This window comes from Oncorhynchus mykiss, chromosome 6 (assembly GCF_013265735.2).
Source record: "Oncorhynchus mykiss isolate Arlee chromosome 6, USDA_OmykA_1.1, whole genome shotgun sequence".
NCBI lineage: Eukaryota > Metazoa > Chordata > Actinopteri > Salmoniformes > Salmonidae > Oncorhynchus > Oncorhynchus mykiss.
The window spans coordinates 84,784,187-84,805,126 of record NC_048570.1 but is presented as its reverse complement, the minus strand read 5'-3'; the positions used below and the strand labels follow the sequence as shown (position 1 = coordinate 84,805,126).

The 20,940-nt window shown below is 43.2% G+C and overlaps 1 protein-coding gene across 2 annotated transcripts in view; it reads right to left on the bottom strand.

Annotated features, from left to right (window-relative positions):
• The window catches only part of LOC110511357 (aldehyde dehydrogenase family 1 member A3), a 35,260-nt gene that overhangs the window by 10,068 nt on the left and 4,252 nt on the right, over nt 1-20,940 (bottom strand). Inside the window, exons 4-9 of one of the 2 annotated variants that reach the window (XM_036981270.1) lie at nt 19,133-19,262; nt 13,518-13,579; nt 11,023-11,151; nt 8,124-8,237; nt 7,431-7,533; nt 6,691-6,875 (exon numbers count right to left, since the gene is read on the bottom strand). In XM_036981270.1, the coding sequence (XP_036837165.1) occupies nt 6,691-6,875; nt 7,431-7,533; nt 8,124-8,237; nt 11,023-11,151; nt 13,518-13,579; nt 19,133-19,262 (723 nt within the window). The remainder of the gene's footprint in view (nt 1-6,690; nt 6,876-7,430; nt 7,534-8,123; nt 8,238-11,022; nt 11,152-13,517; nt 13,580-19,132; nt 19,263-20,940) is intronic. The other variant, XM_036981271.1, reaches the window with a different exon arrangement.

Below are 20,940 nucleotides of genomic sequence, written 5' to 3'. Positions count from 1 at the left end.
ACGTTTCTGTCAGACAAGACCTGAAGGATACGTTCTGTAACTGTCCCACATCTTCTCATGCTGTCAGCTGTAGACTAAAAGTAAAGGACTGAATCCTAAATTGTGGCCTGCACGGTTAACTTAAGATAATATTGGATTGACTTCACTGCATGACTTACATGAATATCTGAGCTAAGCACAGAGCTCTCAAGTTACAGATATAGGATCTTTATTTGATCACTTTTTTGTTACTGAGAATTTTCCTGCACCACAGGAAATGCAAACTTTTGGAGTTTTAAAAAGGCTTCTAAAGTTTGTAATTTCCACTTAGAAATGTCAGACTTGATTTGCCCTTACGAAAAATGTGTCAACCCCCTACAAAAATGTCCATTAACCAAATCCACATTATAATTCACATTTCCTGTTGCTGCAGGATTATTTCCCTGCCGTAGCAAACTGGCTCAAATGAAGCTCCTACATCTGTAGGATTTGGTCCAAAGTTGGGAACTGATCTAATCGTGAATAATTACCAAAGACTCCAACCACCCAAGCCATAGACTGCTCACTCTGCTACCATCCGGCAAACGGTACCCGAGCATCGGCTCTCGGACCAATCGGCTCCAAGGCAGCTTCAACCCCAAAACCATAACATTGCTGAATAGCCAGACTGCTAAATAGTCAACTAATGGTTCCCAAACTATCTGCACTGACTCTGTCTTGCACTGACCATATGCACACTCACTAGACTATATACACACACCGTATACACACTCACTAGACTTTATATACACACTCACTAGACTATATATACACACTCACTAGACAATATATATACACACTCGCTAGACTATATATACACACTCACTAGACTATATATACACACTCACTAGACTATATATACACACCGTATACACACTCACTAGACAATATATACACACTCACTAGACTATATATACACACTATATACACACTCACTAGACTACAGTGCCTTGCGAAAGTATTCGGAATAATTTTGCACGCCCAATTTTGCAGTTTTTGATTTGTTAAAAATGTTTGAAATATCCAATAAATGTTGTTCCACTTCATGATTGTGTCCCACTTGTTGTTGATTCTTCACAAAAAAATACAGTTTTATATCTTTATGTTTGAAGCCTGAAATGTGGCAAAAAGTCGCAAAGTTCAAGGGGGCCGAATACTTTCGCAAGGCACTGTATATATACACACTCACTAGACTATATATACACACTCACTAGACTTTATATACACACTCACTAGACTATATATACACACTCACTAGACAATATATATACACACTCGCTAGACTATATATACACACTCACTAGACTATATATACACACTCACTAGACTATATACACAGACAGTATACACACTCACTAGACAATATATACACACAGTATACACACTCACTAGACAATATATACACACAGTATACACACTCACTAGACTATATACACACAGTATACACACTCACTAGACTATATACACAGACAGTATACACACTCACTAGACAATATATACACACAGTATACACACTCACTAGACTATATATATACACACTCACTAGACTATATATACACACAGTATACACACTCACTAGACTATATATACACACTCACTAGACTATATATACACCCTCACTAGATTATATATATACACACTCACTAGACTATATATACACCCTCACTAGACTATATATATACACACTCACTAGACTATATATACACACAGTATACACACTCACTAGACTATATATACACACTCACTAGACTATATATACACCCTCACTAGATTATATATATACACACTCACTAGACTATATATACACCCTCACTAGACTATATATATACACACTCACTAGACTATATATACACACTCACTAGACTATATATACACCCTCACTAGACTATATATATACACACTCACTAGACTATATATACACACACTGTATACACAATCAATAGACTATATAAACACACTAGATACACACTCACTAGACTATATATACACACTCACTAGACTATATATACACACTCACTAGACTATATATGCACTCACTAGACTATATATACACACTCACTAGACTATATATACACACTATATACACACTCACTAGACTATATATACACACTCACTAGACTATATATACACACTCACTAGACTATATATACACACTCACTAGACTATATATACACACTCACTAGACTATATACACACTCACTAGACTATATATACACACTCACTAGACTATATATACACTCACTAGACTATATATACACACTCACAAGACTATATATACACACTCACTAGACTACATATACACACACCGTATACACACTCACTAGACTATATATACACACTCACTAGACTAAATATACACACTCACTAGACTATATATACACACTCACTAGACTATATATACACACCATATACACACTCACTAGACTATATATACACACCGTATACACACTCACTAGACTATATATATATACACTATATACACACTCACTAGACTATATATACACATGTATACACATGCTGCAGTTACTCTGTTCTTAATTTTACTCTTATTATCTATTCTGATGCCTAGTCACTTTACCCTGCCTTTATGTACATATCTACCTCTACTGGTACTCCTTGTATATAGCCTCACATTGATCTGCTACTCCCTGTATATAGCTCCACATTGATCTGGTACTGGTACTTCCTGTATATAGCTCCACATTGATCTGGTACTGGTACTTCCTGTATATAGCTCCACATTGATCTGGTATTGGTATTGAATACTGTATACTGTCTGTTGCCCCATATTTGAGCATTTTGCTGTAAGTTGACAAATTTGAGATTTATTTCTACTGGCGGTATCACAGGCACAATGACTAAGGGTTGTGGAGTTTGGACGGCTTGCTCTGTGTCAGTGGAGACTTTCTGACAAACTGTGTCTGCTCTGCTATCCAAACACCTGTCTGAGAGGCGCCAGAAGAAAATAAAGAGAAGAGAAGAGAGGGGGGAGAGGAGGAGAGAAAAGAGACGAGAGAGGGAGAGGAGGAGAGAAAAGAGACGAGAGGGGGAGAAGAGGAGAGAAAAGAGACGAGGGGGGAGAGGAGGAGAGAAAAGAGACGAGGAGGGGAGAGGAGGAGAGAAAAGAGACGAGAGGGGGAGAAGAGGAGAGAAAAGAGACGAGAGGGGGAGAGGAGGAGAGAAAAGAGACGAGAGGGGGAGAAGAGGAGAGAAAAGAGACGAGAGGGGGAGAGGAGGAGAGAAGAGAGACGAGAGGGGGAGAGGAGAGAAAAGAGACAAGAGGGGGAGAGGAGGAGAGAAAAGAGACAAGAGCGGGAGAGGAGGAGGGAAAAGAGACGAGAGGGGGGAGAGGAGGAGAGAAAAGAGACGAGAGGGGGAGAGGAGGAGAGAAGAGAGGGGGGAGGGGGAGAGGAGGAGAGAAAAGAGAAGAGGGGGAGAGGAGGAGAGAAAAGAGACAAGAGCGGGAGAGGAGGAGAGAAGAGAGACGAGAGGGGGGAGAGGAGGAGAGAAGAGAGACGAGAGGGGGGAGAGGAGGAGAGAAAAGAAACAAGAGCGGGAGAGGAGGAGAGAAAAGAGACAAGAGCGGGAGAGGAGGAGGGAAAAGAGAAGAGGGGGAGAGGAGGAGGGAAAAGAGACGAGGAGGGGAGAGGAGGAGAGAAAAGAGACGAGAGGGGGAGAGGAGGAGAGAAGAGAGACGAGAGGGGGGAGAGGAGGAGGGAAAAGAGACAAGAGGGGGAGAGGAGGAGAGAAAAGAGACAAGAGGGGGAGAGGAGGAGGGAAAAGAGACGAGGGGAGAGGAGGAGAGAAAAGAGACGAGAGGGGGAGAGGAGGAGAGAAGAGAGACGAGAGGGGGAGAGGAGAGAAAAGAGACAAGAGGGGGAGAGGAGGAGGGAAAAGAGACGAGAGGGGGGAGAGGAGGAGAGAAAAGAAACAAGAGCGGGAGAGGAGGAGAGAAAAGAGACAAGAGCGGGAGAGGAGGAGAGAAAGGAGACAAGAGGGGGGAGAGGAGGAGAGAAAAGAAACAAGAGCGGGAGAGGAGGAGAGAAAAGAGACGAGAGGGGGAGAGGAGGAGAGAAAAGAGACAAGAGGGGGAGAGGAGGAGGGAAAAGAGACGAGGAGGGGAGAGGAGGAGAGAAAAGAGACGAGAGGGGGAGAGGAGGAGAGAAGAGAGACGAGAGGGGGGAGAGGAGGAGAGAAGAGAGACGAGAGGGGGGAGAGGAGGAGAGAAAAGAGACGAGAGGGGGAGAGGAGGAGAGAATAGAGGGGGGAGGGGGAGAGGAGGAGAGAAAAGAGACGAGAGCGGGAGAGGAGGAGAGAAGAGAGACGAGAGGGGGGAGAGGAGGAGAGAAGAGAGACGAGAGGGGGGAGAGGAGGAGAGAAAAGAGACGAGAGGGGGAGAGGAGGAGAGAAGAGAGGGGGGAGGGGGAGAGGAGGAGAGAAAAGAGAAGAGGGGGAGAGGAGGAGAGAAAAGAGACAAGAGCGGGAGAGGAGGAGGGAAAAGAGACGAGGAGGGGAGAGGAGGAGAGAAAAGAGACGAGAGGGGGATAGGAGGAGAGAAGAGAGACGAGAGGGGGGAGAGGAGGAGAGAAGAGAGACGTGAGGGGGGAGAGGAGGAGAGAAAAGAAACAAGAGCGGGAGAGGAGGAGAGAAAAGAGACAAGAGCGGGAGAGGAGGAGAGAAAGGAGACAAGAGGGGGGAGAGGAGGAGAGAAGAGAGAAGAGAGGAGGGAGAGGAGGAGAGAAAAGAGACGAGAGGGGGAGAGGAGGAGAGAAGAGAGGGGGGAGGGGGGAGAGGAGGAGAGAAGAGAGGGGGGAGGGGGGAGGGGGGAGAGGAGGAGAGAAGAGAGGGGGAGAGGAGGAGAGAAAAGAGAAGAGAGGGGGAGAGGAGGAGAGAAAAGAAACAAGAGCGGGAGAGGAGGAGAGAAAAGAGACGAGAGGGGGAGAGGAGGAGAGAAAAGAGACAAGAGGGGGAGAGGAGGAGGGAAAAGAGACGAGGAGGGGAGAGGAGGAGAGAAAAGAGACGAGAGGGGGAGAGGAGGAGAGAAGAGAGACGAGAGGGGGGAGAGGAGGAGAGAAGAGAGACGAGAGGGGGGAGAGGAGGAGAGAAAAGAGACGAGAGGGGGAGAGGAGGAGAGAATAGAGGGGGGAGGGGGAGAGGAGGAGAGAAAAGAGACGAGAGCGGGAGAGGAGGAGAGAAGAGAGACGAGAGGGGGGAGAGGAGGAGAGAAGAGAGACGAGAGGGGGGAGAGGAGGAGAGAAAAGAGACGAGAGGGGGAGAGGAGGAGAGAAGAGAGGGGGGAGGGGGAGAGGAGGAGAGAAAAGAGAAGAGGGGGAGAGGAGGAGAGAAAAGAGACAAGAGCGGGAGAGGAGGAGGGAAAAGAGACGAGGAGGGGAGAGGAGGAGAGAAAAGAGACGAGAGGGGGAGAGGAGGAGAGAAGAGAGACGAGAGGGGGGAGAGGAGGAGAGAAGAGAGACGTGAGGGGGGAGAGGAGGAGAGAAAAGAAACAAGAGCGGGAGAGGAGGAGAGAAAAGAGACAAGAGCGGGAGAGGAGGAGAGAAAGGAGACAAGAGGGGGGAGAGGAGGAGAGAAGAGAGAAGAGAGGAGGGAGAGGAGGAGAGAAAAGAGACGAGAGGGGGAGAGGAGGAGAGAAGAGAGGGGGGAGGGGGGAGAGGAGGAGAGAAGAGAGGGGGGAGGGGGGAGAGGAGGAGAGAAGAGAGGGGGAGAGGAGGAGAGAAAAGAGAAGAGAGAAGAGAGGAGGAGAGAAGAGAGAATATAGGGGGAGAGGAGAGAAGAGAGAAGAGGGGGAGAGGAGGAGAGAAGAGAGAAGAGAGAAGAGAGAAGAGAGGGGGAGAGGAGGAGAGAAGAGAGAAGAGAGAAGAGAGGAGGAGGAGAGAAGAGAGAAGAGAGGAGGAGAGAAGAGAGAAGAGAGGGGGAGAGGAGAGAAGAGAGAAGAGAGAAGAGAGGAGGAGAGAAGAGAGAAGAGAGAAGAGAGGAGGAGAGAAGAGAGAAGAGAGGGGGAGAGGAGAGAAGAGAGAAGAGAGAAGAGAGGGGGAGAGGAGGAGAGAAGAGAGAAGAGAGGAGGAGAGGAGAGAAGAGAGAAGAGAGAAGAGAAGAGGAGAGAAGAGAGAAGAGAGGGGGAGAGGAGGAGAGAAGAGAGAAGAGAGAAGAGAGAAGAGAGGAGGAGAGAAGAGAGAAGAGAGAAGAGAGGAGGAGAGAAGAGAGAAGAGAGGGGGAGAGGAGAGAAGAGAGAAGAGAGAAGAGAGGGGGAGAGGAGGAGAGAAGAGAGAAGAGAGAAGAGAGGAGGAGAGAAGAGAGAAGAGAGAAGAGAGGAGGAGAGAAGAGAGAAGAGAGGGGGAGAGGAGAGAAGAGAGAAGATAGGGGGAGAGGAGGAGAGAAGAGAGAAGAGAGGAGGAGAGGAGAGAAGAGAGAAGAGAGGAGGAGAGAAGAGAGAAGAGAGGGGGAGAGGAGGAGAGAAGAGAGAAGAGAGAAGAGAGAAGAGAGGAGGAGAGAAGAGATAAGAGAGAAGAGAGGAGGAGAGAAGAGAGAAGAGAGGGGGAGAGGAGAGAAGAGAGAAGAGAGAAGAGAGGGGGAGAGGAGGAGAGAAGAGAGAAGAGAGGAGGAGAGGAGAGAAGAGAGAAGAGTGAAGAGAGGGGGAGAGGAGAGAAGAGACACCTGTGGTCCATGTGATGTACGTGGGTCCAGGGGGTCTCCTATGACGATACTCTTGGCACTCTCGACGCTGCGGCGTACAAACTCCTCATAGACCTGTTCCTCCACGAAGACACGCGACGCGGCCGTGCAGCACTGGCCCTGGTTGAAGAAGGCTCCCTTTTGGGTCTCCTCCACTGCCAACTGCACTGTTAGTGAACATAGGATAGATGTTGACGAAGGCTGTCGCCAAATGCCTAAGAGTCCCTCAGAGTAATAACATAACAATTGGCCAGATCTTCCCTGAGGGCAAGATTTGGCATGATAATGGCATAATTTTCTGGTTGTAAACTTGGTTTCTGGTCGTAGAGACGTCAGATAACAAGATTAGAGCCAGGTAAACATGTATTTTTCTGGTCACAAACACATTTAAAAGAAACCCTGTCTCTTTACAACCTGTATACAACCTGACCACGACGTTTTCAGAGACGTTGTAAAGACGTCATTGCAACCAGTTTAGCCCGCTGGGTTATCATATTATATTGTTGATATGTTGGATAGGCTAGGAGCCACGATGATACAATGTCCGTCATGATAACCATCACACAGTTCGCAATCAGTCTCCATCTCTATTGCTTACAAGCACACTGTTGATCACACACACTGTGTGAAAGGCCTTTCCTCTGCGCCGAGCAGAGCTGCTGTCTTTGTTCTCTCTCTCTGCCTTGTTGGTTTAATAGAGAGACAGAAACCACATCACTTACAGTCCGAGTCAGCAAAGACAATGCAGGGGTTCTTCCCACCCAGCTCCAGGGTCACTCTTTTCAGATTACTCTTTGCTGCGGCCTCTTTGATCAACTGGCCTACCTGGGGAGACAAACAGGGCGAGGACGGATCACAGGGGGAAGTCATATAACAATGTGTCATATGGCAAATTCAGTTCAAACAAATACTCTTTTTAAATGTACATTGGGATTTGATAGGGCCCGAGGGACTGGTATCGGTGAGACAGATTGTTAATGAATACATGTACTGCATGCCGAAATGAGAGAGATACCAACATTTTTAAACAAGTGTCAAATAAATGTGACATTTATTATAAAACCCTCAGTATATTTCTGAACATTTTAGTGTGTTTCTTTTACAATCCTGTACCCCTCTTGGCTCTGAAAAATAATTTATTTTCAGCCTTGGGTTCAAATAGTATTTGTTTCCTTTGGATACTTTAGCTGCACTTGATTGAGCTTGTCTGGCACAATGGAACACACAAACTAGTCCCAAAAGTGCAAACCCCACCCATCTGACACTCCAGGCAGACTATTTGAAAGAAAAATACTACTTGAACCCAGGTATGTTCATTTTGGAATAAATACTGAACAGTTCCAAAAAAAAAACAATCCTCCAACCAGTTTGCCAGTCGCTTCCAGCATTATGCATACTTCCAAACATGCACGTACCTCTGTAGAACCCGTGAACGCCACTTTGTCGATGCCCATGTGGCTAGCAATGGCTGCACCTGCTGTGGGGCCGAACCCTGGCACGATGTTCACCACTCCGGGGGGGAAACCGGCCTATCATGGCAACCCGACGACCAATGTTAGTGATCAGAACCATGTGCAAGGGAATAAGGTACGCTACTCGCTACTTCTTAACCCAGTCAACATGGATGAGTTAAAGATACATTACACTTTTAAATCAAAGTTATCAGGATCTACACACAAAACCCATGTTGTGGGACATGGTTTCACCTTAACATTGGACTACTCTCAAGGTCTGGAAATATAGGACAAACTTTCATTTAAGAGTGAAATGTCCCTTTAAGGAGCACAGTGTGTGAGTATGAGAGAGTTACTCTGGTGCTTTTTATTTTATATATATATAATAAATAAGTATTTTTTTCTATTCAATTTCCAGTGTCGTCTTTGATTGGCTGAACAACTCTCATATACCCAATGATTAGAAGCAGAACTCTTTCCCTTTCAAAATCATTACCGTCGACATGATAAAAGCGAACTGGTCTAATCACATAAGACCAGGGCTTTCCTCTGGGTATAAAACAGCCCGGGATCATTTGGACTAATGGCCGGTAAGAGAAGCCAAATAGGTTTGAAACCAAACGTCTCATGACCTGCGAGGCACTACTACAGTCTCATTTCATACTGTACACACACACACACACACACACACACACACACACACACACACACACACACACACACACACACACACACACACACACACACACACACACACACAGTATTGGTGGGGTAATCCCCTGCCTTTGATGTAGGATCTACGCTGAAGACATTGATATTTGCTCTCCTGAGCCCCGACATGAGGAGCAGAGTAAAGGGAAAGATCAAGATGTTTGTAATAGAGGAGCGAAAAGGAGAGGAGAGGAGAGGAGAGGAGAGGAGAGGAGAGGAGAGGAGAGGAAAAGGACAATACAGGACAGAACAGGAAAGGAGAGGATGAGGAGAGATGAGAGGGAGGGAGGAAAAGGACAGGACAGAAGGAAGGAAAGGAAAGGATAGGAGAAGGGTCTATAGTTTGACCTCAGGTGAGTCTCCTGGGCGACAGACGTAATAGTCAATGTGTCCTGAGGAGGACCAATAGATTTTTTATTTATTTAACTAGGCAAGTCAGTTAAGAACAAATTCTTATTTTCAATGACGGCCTAGGAACAGTGGGTTAACTGCCTGTTCAGGGGCAGAGCGACAGATTTGTACCTTGTCAGCTCGGGGGTTTGAACTTGCAACCTTCCAGTTACTAGTCCAACGCTCTAACTACCCTGCTCTAACTACCCTGCCGCCTGTTGTTTTTCTGTCCAGTTATAAAGGATAGTTATATAGTTATATAATATATAATAATATAATATCTCTCTTCATTGCAATGCAAGATTCTCCAAATCCGATCATGGAGAGCTACAGAGAGTGCCGGCTTTACTTTCAATCCAACACTGACACACCTGACTGTTCCAAACAATCAACCAATCTAACACTGACACACCTGACTGTTCCAAATAATCAACTAATGTAACACTGACACACCTGACTGTTCCAAATAATCAACCAATCTAACACTGACACACCTGACTGTTCCAAATAATCAACCAATCTAACACTGACACACCTGACTGTTCCAAATAATCAACCAATCTAACGCTGACACACCTGACTGTTCCAAATAATCAACCAATCTAACACTGACACACCTGACTGTTCCAAACAATCAACCAATCTAACACTGACACACCTGACTGTTCCAAATAATCAACTAATGTAACACTGACACACCTGACTGTTCCAAATAATCAACCAATCTAACACTGACACACCTGACTGTTCCAAATAATCAACCAATCTAACACTGACACACCTGACTGTTCCAAATAATCAACCAATCTAACACTGACACACCTGACTGTTCCAAATAATCAACCAATCTAACACTGACACACCTGACTGTTCCAAATAATCAACCAATCTAACACTGACACACCTGACTGTTCCAAATAATCAACCAATCTAACGCTGACACACCTGACTGTTCCAAATAATCAACCAATCTAACACTGACACACCTGACTGTTCCAAATAATCAACCAATCTAACACTGACACACCTGACTGTTCCAAATAATCAACTAATCTAACACTGACACACCTGACTGTTCCAAATAATCAACCAATCTAACGCTGACACACCTGACTGTTCCAAATAATCAACCAATCTAACACTGACACACCTGACTGTTCCAAATAATCAACCAATCTAACGCTGACACACCTGACTGTTCCAAATAATCAACCAATCTAACACTGACACACCTGACTGTTCCAAATAATCAACCAATCTAACGCTGACACACCTGACTGTTCCAAACAATCAACCAATCCAACACTGACACACCTGACTGTTCCAAATAATCAACCAATCTAACACTGACACACCTGACTGTTCCAAATAATCAACCAATCTAACGCTGACACACCTGACTGTTCCAAATAATCAACCAATCTAACACTGACACACCTGACTGTTCCAAATAATCAACCAATCTAACGCTGACACACCTGACTGTTCCAAATAATCAACCAATCCAACACTGACACACCTGACTGTTCCAAATAATCAACCAATCTAACACTGACACACCTGACTGTTCCAAATAATCAACCAATCCAACACTGACACACCTGACTGTTCCAAATAATCAACCAATCCAACACTGGCACACCTGACCATTCCAAATAATCAACCAATCACAGCCCCTTCAGTCTGCACCATGCTCACCCAGTATAGCTCTTCAGCAACGGAGTTGGAGGCCCCTGTTCTTCTTAAAAGTTTCTCTCACCTCTTTGATGAGAGATCCTACGTGCAGGGCTGTGAGAGGGGTCTGCTCGGCTGGCTTGATGACCACAGTGTTACCACAGCACAGCGCCGGGGCCACCTTCCACATGAACATCAGCAGGGGGAAGTTCCACTAGGAGACACAAAACAAGTGTATATTTGACAGGCAGGTTGAACACTTAAAGGGATAGTTCACTCAAAAACGATATTTTAGTATTTTCTTCATTAGTCCAGTGTTAATATGATGCCTTTATTTGTTGCATGTCAGCAGCTAAGTTTTCAAGATATATCTCTTTCAGTACAGAGATGTACTGTGATGATTTGATTAGAGAGCAAATCAAGACCGTTGTGCTGTCATTCTATAAAGTGATGATTCAAACAATCTGCTTCAAAAACCTCTCTTCTCTCTGCCCTGTTCTTCTCCCTACAGAGAACTTAATGAAAGAAATGAACAAATAACCGGACCCTCAAACACAAATTAGACAGCAAACACGTGTAAGAATCCTAATGTTTACTGTTTAAGCATGGTTAACTTTTACAATGCTTTGGATACAGCCCGCCACAATTAGGGATTTTTTGGGATGTGTAACCCTAAAAACAAGCTTCCTGTTTTTCCTAAGCGATGACTCATGGTCTGCGTGAGTGCCAGTGGTGCTTTTAGTAATTACACGACGTCCTTCAGTATAAATTTCATTTTGATGATATAATCTCCCAAGTGGAACAACAGCCTGCTTGTTCCTTTGTTGCCGGAGCAACATAAGAAGATATATACTTATGCTAGCAGAGAAAGCCCATCGGCCGCATTCAGTCAGTCAAAATGTAGGAATAGAAATGATACCCCAGTCTGGTCTAGACTCTAGTGAACACGGTGCAATGTGATAGCCTTTACTCTAACCCACATGGATCACCATCCCACCCCAAGCTATCTGACCTTAATATCATCAAAAAGGAAATATGGATGTGTTTTTGGATCTGTAAGGGAGCATCCTAAATGACACCCTATTTGCCATATAGTGGGGGGCCCTGGTCATAAGTAGTGCCTTATATAGGGCGCAGGGTGCCATTTGGGACCTTAATGTATAGTTGTAAACAGTCATGTTCCTGTAACGGTATACTTCAGTTGGATTAAGAGAGAGAATGCTTTGTGAAGAAAGGTAGAGATTAGGATTACATTTCCAGTCCATGTCCCAGATTTTATTTCACCCTCAGATGGAGTTGAAGTTAGAACCTTAGGTAAAATGCAGTTTTTTTTTTTAAACCAATCCAAACTCAAAGCTTCATTTTTGTAGCATTCCAAATAAAGTTGCATTTACCTCAAAATTCACTTTCAAGAAAGATGTTACCTGAGAATATAATGGGATAATTTATTCTAATGCATTCCAAATGACACCCTATTCCCTATATAGTGTACTACAGCCTATAGTGCTCAGTCAAAAGTAGTGCACTATGTAGGTACTAGGGTGCCATTTGGGGCGTAACCTGATTTAACTATCTCGTTATTGCTGCAGCTCCACTGATCTATGACTGTCAACACGCATGCTAAGAGTTATATTTCTGTATGTGCCAGGGACACGTAATGCCCTTGGAGCTGAGGCACAGAATAATATGTTTTTTGGGGTGACAGCACTGACAGTTAAAAGCATGAGGAACGGCTCTTGTGTTTGGCACACACACACACACACACGCAAGCACGCATGCAAGCACGCACGCACGCACGCACACATGCATGCACGATAACATTCTCCCTTGTCTTTAGAATAAAGGAGAGTTTTGGTTCCAACATGACGTTCATCCATCACGATTGTAAATCTCCAACAGTCTGCTGTACTGTACACCCCTGGTCGGTGGGTGCGTGTGTGTGTGTAGGCCTGTACTGTATCTGTGTCCCATGGCTATCGTCTGTGGGGATTCTGATACAGTGAAGGTAAACTCACTGCACTGTACACCCCTGGTCGTTGGGTGGGTGTGTGTGTGTGTAGGCCTGTACTGTATCTGTGTCCCATGGCTATCGTCTGTGGGGATTCTGATACAGTGAAGGTAAACTCACTGCACTGTACACCTCTGGTCGTTGGGTGGGTGCGTGTGTGTGTGTAGGCCTGTACTGTATCTGGGTCCCATGGCTATCGTCTGTGGGGATTCTGATACAGTGAAGGTAAACTCACTGCACTGTACACCTCTGGTCGTTGGGTGGGTGCGTGTGTGTGTGTAGGCCTGTACTGTATCTGGGTCCCATGGCTATCGTCTGTGGGGATTCTGATACAGTGAAGGTAAACTCACTGCACTGTACACCTCTGGTCGTTGGGTGGGTGCGTGTGTGTGTGCGCATGCATTTTTCAGTCAATGTAGGTGAAATTGACCACTTCTATTTGCCAGGTCATTGTGTTTAGCTGTAGTACAGCTGTAGTATGTGTTTATTACTTGTGCACATCCTGCCAGCAGATTCTACATGTATAATTATTACAGTCACAAACACAAACACAAAACACTGGTCCTACTTACTGGGATGATGGCTCCACACACACCTACGGGCTCATGTCTGGTGAAACACATGAACGTGTCATCTGGAGAAACAACAACACAACAACGAGAGGCTCATTATCAATCTCTCTCCATGGCATCCTTTCTCATTTATTTAGTTTACAGTCTGTTTAAATGTGGCATCCTTTCTCATTTATTTAGTTTACAGTCTGTTTAAATGTGGCATCCTTTCTCATTTATTTAGTTTACAGTCTGTTTAAATGTGGCATCCTTTCTCATTTATTTAGTTTACAGTCTGTTTAAATGTGGCATCCTTTCTCATTTATTTAGTTTACAGTCTGTTTAAATGTGGCATCCTTTCTCATTTATTTAGTTTACAGTCTGTTTAAATGTGGCATCCTTTCTCATTTATTTAGTTTACAGTCTATTTAAATGTGGCATCCTTTCTCATTTATTTAGTTTACAGTCTGTTTAAATGTGGCATCCTTTCTCATTCATTTAGTTTACAGTCTGTTTAAATGTGGCATCCTTTCTCATTTATTTAGTTTACAGTCTGTTTAAATGTGGCATCCTTTCTCATTCATTTAGTTTACAGTCTGTTTAAATGTGGCATCCTTTCTCATTTATTTAGTTTACAGTCTTTTTAAATGTGGCATCCTTTCTCATTTATTTAGTTTACAGTCTTTTTAAATGTGGCATCCTTTCTCATTTATTTAGTTTACAGTCTGTTTAAATGTGGCATCCTTTCTCATTTATTTAGTTTACAGTCTGTTTAAATGTGGCATCCTTTCCCATTTATTTAGTTTACAGTCTGTTTAAATGTGGCATCCTTTCTCATTTATTTAGTTTACAGTCTGTTTAAATGTGGCATCCTTTCTCATTTATTTAGTTTACAGTCTGTTTAAATGTGGCATCCTTTCTCATTTATTTAGTTTACAGTCTGTTTAAATGTGGCATCCTTTCTCATTTATTTAGTTTACAGTCTGTTTAAATGTGGCATCCTTTCTCATTTATTTAGTTTACAGTCTGTTTAAATGTGGCATCCTTTCTCATTTATTTAGTTTACAGTCTGTTTAAATGTGGCATCCTTTCTCATTTATTTAGTTTACAGTCTGTTTAAATGTGTCATCCTTTCTCATTCATTTAGTTTACAGTCTGTTTAAATGTGGCATCCTTTCTCATTTATTTAGTTTACAGTCTGTTTAAATGTGGCATCCTTTCTCATTTATTTAGTTTACAGTCTGTTTAAATGTGGCATCCTTTCTCATTTATTTAGTTTACAGTCTGTTTAAATGTGGCATCCTTTCTCATTTATTTAGTTTACAGTCTGTTTAAATGTGTCATCCTTTCTCATTCATTTAGTTTACAGTCTGTTTAAATGTGGCATCCTTTCTCATTTATTTAGTTTACAGTCTGTTTAAATGTGGCATCCTTTCTCATTTATTTAGTTTACAGTCTGTTTAAATGTGGCATCCTTTCTCATTTATTTAGTTTACAGTCTGTTTAAATGTGGCATCCTTTCTCATTTATTTAGTTTACAGTCTGTTTAAATGTGGCATCCTTTCTCATTTATTTAGTTTACAGTCTGTTTAAATGTGGCATCCTTTCTCATTTATTTAGTTTACAGTCTTTTTAAATGTGGCATCCTTTCTCATTTATTTAGTTTACAGTCTGTTTAAATGTGGCATCCTTTCTCATTTATTTAGTTTACAGTCTGTTTAAATGTGGCATCCTTTCTCATTTATTTAGTTTACAGTCTGTTTAAATGTGGCATCCTTTCTCATTTATTTAGTTTACAGTCTGTTTAAATGTGGCATCCTTTCTCATTTATTTAGTTTACAGTCTGTTTAAATGTGGCATCCTTTCTCATTTATTTAGTTTACAGTCTGTTTAAATGTGGCATCCTTTCTCATTTATTTAGTTTACAGTCTGTTTAAATGTGGCATCCTTTCTCATTTATTTAGTTTACAGTCTGTTTAAATGTGGCATCCTTTCTCATTTATTTAGTTTACAGTCTTTTTAAATGTGGCATCCTTTCTCATTTATTTAGTTTACAGTCTGTTTAAATGTGGCATCCTTTCTCATTTATTTAGTTTACAGTCTGTTTAAATGCGGCATCCTTTCTCATTTATTTAGTTTACAGTCTGTTTAAATGTGGCATCCTTTCTCATTTATTTAGTTTACAGTCTGTTTAAATGTGGCATCCTTTCTCATTCATTTAGTTTACAGTCTGTTTAAATGTGGCATCCTTTCTCATTTATTTAGTTTACAGTCTGTTTAAATGTGGCATCCTTTCTCATTTATTTAGTTTACAGTCTGTTTAAATGTGGCATCCTTTCCCATTTATTTAGTTTACAGTCTGTTTAAATGTGGCATCCTTTCTCATTTATTTAGTTTACAGTCTGTTTAAATGTGGCATCCTTTCTCATTTATTTAGTTTACAGTCTGTTTAAATGTGGCATCCTTTCTCATTTATTTAGTTTACAGTCTGTTTAAATGTGGCATCCTTTCCCATTTATTTAGTTTACAGTCTGTTTAAATGTGGCATCCTTTCTCATTTATTTAGTTTACAGTCTGTTTAAATGTGGCATCCTTTCTCATTTATTTAGTTTACAGTCTGTTTAAATGTGGCATCCTTTCTCATTTATTTAGTTTACAGTCTGTTTAAATGTGGCATCCTTTCTCATTTATTTAGTTTACAGTCTGTTTAAATGTGGCATCCTTTCTCATTTATTTAGTTTACAGTCTGTTTAAATGTGGCATCCTTTCTCATTTATTTAGTTTACAGTCTATTTAAATGTGGCATCCTTTCCCATTTATTTTGCATTTGCATTTTCGAATGATGGTCAAAAATCTCCTCTCCATATAAATGGGGAGCACACAGTCATTTTGCCGCTCCTCCTCTGCCAGTTCTAAAAGTCCCTGTGCCCTGCTCCTCCTCTGCCCGTTCTAAAAGTCCCTGTGCCCTGCTCCTCCTCTGCCCGTTCTAAAAGTCCCTGTGCCCTGCTCCTCCTCTGCCCGTTCTAAAAGTCCCTGTGCCCTGCTCCTCCTCTGCCCGTTCTAAAAGTCCCTGTGCCCTGCTCCTCCTCTATTGTTCAGAGTGAAATGTCACCCTTGACCTTCTTGGAATGGAGGGGCAATTAAAAGCGTCCCCCATCTCTAACACCCCCCCCCCCCCCCCCCCTCCATTTAATTGCTGCAATGTCCCACCCTCCTCGTTCTCTGTAGCAGTCAACTGGCTTTTTTTAGGGTAAATACAGTTGAACTATAAATAAGTTAAGTTGGAATGTTTATGCGATAGAGTTGACCTTAAACTACTCTGTTCAGCAGAATGTACTTACTTGGGGTGTTGCGGGTACTGAAAGCTTTGTTAAAACCCTGCACCAACAACTGTGGTTACAACATGTTAGTGTGCCATGTTGCACATGCGTTGCAGCAATTGTTCCACCGATAGTCTACTGCGGTGCAACCAAAGTGTTTAGTGCCCTCAACTCTAACAGCACAACTCCAAGGTAGGCCGCCATAAAACACAGACAGGAAACGGTCTATTTTAAAAATACATGTATAATACTGCACAGTAACATGAACTTACACCAACACAAGACATTCCAAAATCCTTTTTCACTACTGTACCACAGTATCTGTGCAACTAAGGTCCATCCTTCTGACATAGCAACTAGCGGGAACAACTTACTGACTCCAATGCTGCCTTAATGACACCCTATTCCCGATATAGTGCTCTACTTTTGGCACCTTACTTCCTTCCGTGACATTTTGCATGATCCCCCTCCACCTCCACACACGGACATGTCAAAAGCCCAGCTGATAGCCTAGATAATGGGTTCAATCTGACACTCTCACTCCGTGACCTTGTCTTGTTTCTTTTATTGATGTATGTGGTGATTACAGCCAGACAGACTGCTACACACCCAGGACCAATTATCTCCCTGTGTCCTGGGTGAGCCCACTCATCCCACACTTTACAGCTTATCAACGGTTCCATTTCCATAGCCAGGGGAGTGGACATGGGACATACAGTAGAGTAGAGAGAATTAGGCTGTGTCCCAAATGGCACCCTATTCCCCATGTAGTGCACTACTTTTGAGCAGTGCACCTTTGCTTATTTAGGCCCAGAGCGTTTTTTTGTGTGTGTTTTTTTTAAGGAGAGAGGAATTCCAAACTCCTTTCGTATTTGTATTATTTTCATGACAGGTTAGGAGTAGAGAGACAGAGTAGAGAGAGCAGAAATATGTAGGGCTGATGTGGGGATCGAACCAGCAGCCCCATCTCAGGGGGTATATATATGGTTCTAAAGGTGAGAGCGTTACCTGCTCGACCAGACTCCGGGCCCAGAGCTGTTTATAAGTCACCAAGTTGCTACTGGCAGGTAGAGGAGTGACTGTATACAGACTATTATACCAGGGGATAGTCATCTTAGTCTGGGAGTTGTTCCTGACAGGTAGAGGAGTGACTGTATACAGACTATTATACCAGGGGACAGTCATCTTAGTCTGGGAGTTGTTCCTGACAGGTAGAAGAGTGACTGTATACAGACTATTATACCAGGGGATAGTCATCTTAGTCTGGGAGTTGCTACTGACAAATGCTGATAGAGGAGAGAGGGCCTTGCAGATATCTACCAGAGGAAAATAATGATCTAAGTCAGTGACTTGCTCCTGAGACAGAGAGCGGGAAGAGGATAAAGGAGAGGACACAGAAGGGACGAGAGGAGAGGAGAGGAGAGGAGAGGAGAGGAGAGGAGAGGAGAGGAGAGGAGAGAGGGGAGAGGTGAGAGGAGAGGAGGGGAGAAGAGAGGAGAGAGAAGAGGAGAGGAGAGAGGGGAGGAGAGGAGGGGAGAAGAGAGTAGAGAGAAGAGAGGGGATAGGAGAGAGGAGAGAGGAGAGGAGAGGGGGGCTAACTCAGAGGCGTTGATCAGGCACTGATCTGGAGTGTCTGATTCTCAGCTAATCCCGACACAGACTGTTGCACCTCGCTGATTACCATCAGCCCCCTCTTCCTCTTCCTTTGTCCTCGCCAGCCTTTCGTCTCTCAACTGCCCCATTGGAATCTAATCAGGAGGAAATAGGGAAGCCTGTTTTGTCTATCTGACGTCCTGCCGTGGCGGCCGAGGATGGTTTTTGACACTGCGATAGGGGGAACTATTAAGAGGACGGACGAGATGCCACCCAGGGCTGTGGACAATTGATGGATTGGCTGAGTGACTCGACCGCTAATTAACTTGTTTCTTGACGACTGGGCGGAACCAGTGGGCTAATCATATAGTGGACAGAAAGTCTATGTGAGCCATTAAGCCACAAAGGAGAGAGACAAGTGATTGTTGAGAAACAGCTTGATCAGATTGACAGGTCATGGACCTTTTTGGGAAATACTTTAATAAAAGCTGGCTGTTATAATGCATTATTACCTGTGATAAGCATATAATAACACTGTTTGGAAATGTTGTTGTATTATAAATGTATGAAATGGTAATAACTGGATTATTACGAGATGATAATGAGACGTTATAAGGGGTTGTAAGCCTACGTGCATTTAACAAATCATAATGCACTATACCTGTAGGTGAAAGTAGTAGCCTGGCAATCTAAAAGGTTTTAAAGCAGCACAGAGACACTTACCTACAGGCATGGTTTTGCCATGTATCTTGTCGGCCCAACCGGCATAGTATCTAAGGGTTTTGATGCTGCCGTCCAGATCAATGAAGAAAGAATGAAGGAATGGCTTCCCAGTGTCTATAGTCTCCATAGTCTGTAAAAAAAGAATCAGAAACATTGAACATAGTGCATTAAGGACACGTTAATGCAGGCTATCCTAACTTCTGGGGAACCTGAGGCAGAATCATCTCAATAGGAGAATAAAATAGCTGTTGTGGAACAAAAAATAACTAATAATATATGTTCTCAAAAATCTATTTTGAGCGTTTCTGTCATCTTGTACTCAGTCGGCTGCAAGCACAGCACCATCAACCCCTTGGTTGCTACAAAACAAGGTTTTATGCCCTCGACGTGCGCCAAGAAGTGAATATGCTGTGGGAGTTCATGGGTTCAGAAAGAAAAGTAATAATGCTAATAATAATAATGCTAATAGGAGGCTGAGGAGAGGCCAGGGTTCGGCACCGCTGACATCGCTAGCACGGTTGTCTCTCTGTGTAGCCATGGCTGCAGTGAGCTGGAACATTAGATGACCAGAAAATACAACACATCCATCTGAATCTGAATGTCGTATCAAATGTTTTTCAAATCTAGATGAACAATCATTTCTATAGAGCAGAGGGGTGGACAAAAACCTCGACAAAAGCAATCCATGACGTCGTGCGTTTGACAATATTTCAAAAAGCGACTGTACGTAAGTTACTAAACTCTTTGACAGACACAAGCTGCTTGAAACCACTATGCCGAATGTGTTGGGGAAGAGAAAAATATTGTATGGTGAGACCCACTGTGTCAAACATGATTTGTACACTTATACGGTGCTATGATACTCAAGTTCTCTGATTGACTGTCTCAAGGGAGACACAAGTCAAGTGTTTACTAAAAACCTGGGGCAAATACACACGTCAAATACTTTAAAATAAGCCTACTTGAAAGTATTTGAGGTGCGCTTGATTTACCTTGGGGTTTGGGAGAACCAATAGAAAATGATAGAGGACTTTGTATCAGTCCTATTATGGCATCTGTGAGCGCACTGGCATCTCCATTTTGAAGTAGTCAATTTTCTTCTAGTACTACTTCTATGAGTTGTTAATCAAACTGAAAGGCTGCATACTGTCACCTGGAGTGTGTTGTCTGAACAGGTATCAAGTCAAAGCTGGCGATTTACTGCCACCTGCAGAATGTTTGCTTACAAGTATAGTTCATTAGCTGATCCCTCCTGATGACCCTGATGGAATTATGTGATCCTTGTGAATTACACTGGCGAAGGCTTAGGAAGGCCGAAATGTTTGTCTATCTACCTCCCCCGAATTAACAAAATACTATAAAGAAACCTTGAATCTCCTTTTTGAGTGCGGATCTGCTACATAATTTTGTGTTCCTTCCTTAACCCATTGGAATTCCCACCGATTTGGCTACTTCAAAATGGTGAAAGGCCTCAATGACACTGCCAATACTAAATCAGACTTTTGGGCACTAGAGTCCTCTATCTATCTCTATGGGAGAACCAGATCAAGTGCGGCCCCAAAATGACATATGTAGGCTATCTGACCAATAAGATCTAATTCAACCCACTACAAATGGACAGATAATGAGAGACGAAGCACTGCCACAGAGCTAGAACACCAATAGATTTCTCCTGTATCTATTCATTGAGCTAAATGCTAAATCTGGTCTTTATTTCCCCCACAAACAGAACAGGGATTAGCGTAATTAGTGATACCCCAGCACAAGCAGCCCTCCCAAAACATGTTTTCAATTAGCAGCCACATGCA